General features: G+C 42.1%; 1 protein-coding gene across 1 annotated transcript; it reads right to left on the reverse strand.

Moving 5' to 3' along the window:
• Window positions 1-697: 697 nt before the first annotated feature.
• LOC119382386 (uncharacterized) lies at window positions 698-3,737 on the reverse strand. The gene is made up of 3 exons (XM_037650084.2): window positions 3,376-3,737; window positions 1,584-1,743; window positions 698-870 (listed from the first exon to the last, which is right to left on the reverse strand). Exons 1-3 carry the CDS (start codon window positions 3,496-3,498, stop codon window positions 758-760), a joined length of 396 nt encoding a protein of 131 aa, XP_037506012.1. The 5' UTR covers window positions 3,499-3,737; the 3' UTR covers window positions 698-757.
• Window positions 3,738-4,629: the final 892 nt, after the last annotated feature.

The following is a 4,629-nucleotide window of genomic DNA, read 5'->3' on the forward strand; positions in this document are numbered from 1 at the left end:
GTGCAACACATCTCATACTTTTCTGAAGATGGCTAAAGTTAGGCGTGTTCAGACAGAAAAATGAATTTTTAAAATACTCGTAGTATTTCTGGATCTGTTGTAAATGTATGACACTAGTTTAATGTGACACTGTAACTTAGACAATATAGAGTTCATGGAAATAGAAGTTTGAATTCTTTATTTTACTGCACATTTGCCATGCATAAAGGGCACGCATATATATATAATAAGGAAACATTCTCCTCACTGGAACTGTTAATACAAAGCTTAAAGTAATCATTTTCTTTCTCTGTTGTTCCCTTAGCCTAAGTGAAATTTTGATTTCCTGAAACACAATATCTTTACTAGCACACTCAACTTGCTTAATTCTCATCTACTAGTGCAGAATTCAGGGTTGTATTTGCTTGTTCGGATGCTTTTGCGATTACTGCAAGGGCACTTTTTGAACAATGTACTATGTAGTGGACCTGATTTTAGCATTAGACTATTGGTGCAGTTAATTACTCTTTGCTCTTAAATCTACAAGCAGCGTGCAAGTAAGAAAATTAAGTTTTAGGAAACAAAAAGTTCAGTTCAGCACAGGAAACAATGCACCAGAAAAATGATGGCACTGAATATGGCGTACATAAACAAGAAACAACAAAGAATGAAACAGTGGTGAAGAAAACACAAATTTTAATACACACAATGTAGAGAATTTGCAGCAAATAACTGACCTTCAGGATTATCTTATTAGTTGAACAAACAAAGAAAGAAACTATTTTTGTTGCGCGGCAAGCCGCTCAGCAGTATGACGGAACCAGGTCATCGCAGCCTTCTCCACATCCTTCAGGCTCGCATTCGGGTTTTGGATGTCATTAGTCAACACGCCTGCATGCATAGAAGCAAAGTTATTGTTCCTATGAGTTTTGCACACCACACAAAACTTGGGCCAGTATGGCACTCTTCTAGAAATTAAGGCAGTTTCGCATGTGTGGTGCCAAGCCTGTAGGAAGTGCGGAGCTGGGCAGCCTTATTTGTTTCTCTTTGGTTTTTTCTTTGTTTCCGCCTCTCTTTTTTTTTTTCCTCCTTTTCCGTCTTGCTGTCTTTTCTTCTCTTTTTATTTTCATTATTCCTTCCTCTCTCTTTATCTATTTCTTTCTATTTCTAATCTTCTTTCTACCTTTTCCTGTTCTTTCTCTCTATTTCTCACTTGCCTCCTCTTTTTTCTATTTTTTTACATGGTTCTGCCTGCGTAATGCCAAGCAATGGCAGCATATGACAGCCCGGGCCCCAAATGTGCTCCACACTTAATATCATCATCAAGCCGCTCGAAGAACAAGAAGAAGACCTCCTTGGTGCGAGCACGCGCTCATTACGCTACAGATGGCTATGTTATACGTGGTTTTGCCTGCATTATGCTAAGCGATGACAGCATACGGCAGCCCGGGCCCCGAAAGTACTACACACTTAAAAACTGAAAGTAAATACCAGGACTAATTGCACCAAAGTATAAATAGACAACCTAGCTATATTGAGTATACTGCTTGACATAAGATTTCACAAAAAACCAAGTTATATCAAGCATGCTACACCTGACTCACCGCACATCAGCTTGCAGAGGAGCAGTTCACAGATTCTTTTTTTTCCCTTTGTGCCAAACCAACTGAAGCCCACTGCAGAATTCCAGCTGAGGAGGGACTGCAGTACACGTGTTCTTCTCTGTTTCGTCGAATCTCCCTCTTGTACAGCCATGTACTTTTTCTGTTAAAAAGAAACAAGAAGATATACAGCCAGAAAGATACATTGGGATCCAGTTTAATTTGAATGTTTTGCAACATAAGTAATCTTGTGGTGATAAAGAAATACAAGCTTGCTTCTAGCTTTACTTAAAGGAGTGGTGACAGAAAATTTGTGAACCTCTGTTTTTTGCTCTTAATCAATGGCTACTGACTCGATAATAGCGGCAACGAAACTCATTTGCCCCAGCGCGAAACGAATGTTTAATTATATGCTCGTATGTTACGACCGGAGGCAGTTTCGATTTCGAAGAGCACTCGGTAGCCCCGTGACGTAGATGGTCTACTTGGTAAACAAGACCGCAAGAATTAGTGACGTCACTGGCCAGCTTCTGCTATGTTGTCAGTGCTGCTGTTTCGTTTGCTGTGTTGAGCAGGTGTTGAGCGTTGCGAGTGCTTGTTTCCTCGATTGTCAAACTACGTTGCTTATCTAGTGCGGCGATGGACGAAAGAGCTGGCAGGAGTGTAAAAATCAGTAAGAAAAGCTCGATTCACTTTGCGAATCTCGCCGGTAGCTGCGATTTTGTTCTTGTAGTCGTTGTCCAACTGAGGCGACGTTTTCCGCCAGGCTTGGAGTAGCCGCAGCATTAGACGTGCTGAAACATTTTCGCTCCGATCATTCGTAAAATAGCAGGATATGAGAAGTGACGAAGGAAGCATTGAAATCACAACATTGGCACTCTGTAACAGTGTTTATGCGTAACATGCAAATGACGTGATGCACGCTTTACTGACTCGTATTTATATCGGGCAACGCCGCGTTCTCAAGGCATACCAATCCCACGTAACCACGTCGGAGGGTCGAAGCAGTTATTTGTCCACTACGCAATATGATCCCGGCAGCAGAGAGCTTTAGTTCGTCTGTAGACTTCCTATCGTTTGCGGGTACCTGGTTACCGGAGCTGTTGACGGCTGCAGCAGTAGCAGCAACTGCGTACAACTGCGGAGCCCGTAGCGACATCTTGTGGCGTTTTGTCCAACTACAATAACTTTTTTTCGATTTCTTTTCCGTCGCGTTATAGTTCTTGTCCGGAAAAAAAGCAATGAGAATACTGTGAGTTGCTTATTATCTCACTGCAAATGCTTTACACAGAATCAGTAAGCGGGTAAGTCGCTGCGATGTTATATTGTAGGTCTCTGGTAAGGATATGCATCATCAGGTGTCGCTACCAGCGTTGTCTGTCCTCGTACACGCCTCCGGTAACCCGGCCAGAACTCGTGACGTACGTGGTATCCACTCGGTGACCTCATCGTCTTTTGCTTCTATTTCCGATCCGGCACTTTCACGAACTTCAAAACTCAATTAAAATACCTTTTAGGCTGTATTTGTGGCTGATACTGCACAGATGGCACCTATATGCACCCATTAGTGTGATTCAACAGTCAAATTGTGTCCGAATTTTTGTGTCACCACTCCTTTAAATTCTTTAGAACTGTCATACGCAGCTAGCTATGTAAAAATTCAACAGTACGTCATTAATCAGACTGTCATAAGTAATATTCACATGCATTTATAAATGCCTAGTCACTCCAACATGCTGTAGTTACAAGACAGGCAACATTATACTGAGCTTAGGCAATGAAACAGAGAAATTACCATTTGATCATCAGCTTGGCTGTCTGTCTGTCTCGAGGTTCTCCTCATACGCGAGAACATCCGCCACATTCGAGAAAGGCAGGTCTGGGAGGCCATGAGGGTGCGGAGCTGCACTGTTGGCATTACTTAGCAGCTCGTTGAAATATTGCAAATGGGCTTGCTGGGTGTGCTTTATGCTATTTAACACTTGTAGTATCCTTTCCATGAAGGCTGAAAAAGAAGTGATGGCATCAGTGTTATGAAAGTTTTCAGTTCAGCACTATGTCTAAGATGAAAAACTACCGCAATGATTCGAATGGGTTATGTAATGTTCAGTGCTTTGCTTTTCCAGGTAGCTATAGGTCAACCTATAGCTTTAAAACTTTTCAGTGAATTATATGGCAACACATGGAAAAAAAACGGTCATGAACATTGCTGAGAGTTACTCGTAGGAGCGCTAACAGCAAAGCATGAGTCTTCTTTGCAATAAGAATTGTTAGGGTTTTACGTTCCAAACCACGACATGATTATCGTAGCCAAAAATTTTGACTACCTGGAGTTCTTTAACATGCACTGAAATCTACGTACAGCCTTCTTGCAGTTTTTTGCGACATTGGCTTGGTGATAACAGTGTAAGTGAGGATCTACGATTTGATCGATGCTGCAGCAGCACCACGAGCACAATGTTTTATAAGTCACCGCTTGCACACTAGCAACCATCGTTGCTCAAATGATGAAGCATGCTCCCCCCCCCCCCCCCTAAAGAAGAACGAAGGGATAAACTGCGCCTCTGACTTATGGTTAGAATGACAGAAAGCTGAGCTAGTTTGTAGGTACTCATATTAAAGAGACAGGGCGTGAGAACACGGACACAAGAGAGAAGCCAAGATGTCAAGGCGTTTGTGGTGTCTTGAGTTCCCTCTTGTGTTCATATTTGCACGCCCTGTCTCTTCAACATGACTCATGGTAGTGTGCCACTGTGTCACAACGACAATGGGAAAGTATGTTATGCCAGCAGCAACATACAATTTTTTTTTCATTTGTGCTACGTGGCTGCGTAATAGGAGAGGGTAATGAATGCTCACACTAATACTATTACCATAAAACCACAGCAAGGTGAGGCACACTGTGCAGAAGCTATGCAGTTTGTGTTTCTATTTATGCTGATACATAGCATATATGAAGAAAATAGGACACTGCCCAGATACACGAGCTCAAGAGATGAAGGTGGAGCAATACAGCAGGCTGTTACACTGCCTGAACACAAATCGTATT

Source organism: Rhipicephalus sanguineus, chromosome 2 (genome assembly GCF_013339695.2).
Source record: "Rhipicephalus sanguineus isolate Rsan-2018 chromosome 2, BIME_Rsan_1.4, whole genome shotgun sequence".
NCBI lineage: Eukaryota > Metazoa > Arthropoda > Arachnida > Ixodida > Ixodidae > Rhipicephalus > Rhipicephalus sanguineus.

Bases quoted from the DNA above. Each gene is read 5' to 3' on its own strand.
- LOC119382386 (XM_037650084.2), bottom strand. From the start codon at position 3,498: ATGCCAACAGTGCAGCTCCGCACCCTCATGGCCTCCCAGACCTGCCTT. The intron at 1,744-3,375 runs GTAATTTCTCTG...TCTTTTTAACAG, and splicing joins GCCAAGCTGATGATCAAATG to AAAAAGTACATGGCTGTACA. The intron at 871-1,583 runs GTGAGTCAGGTG...CTATGCATGCAG, and splicing joins CCTCTGCAAGCTGATGTGCG to GCGTGTTGACTAATGACATC.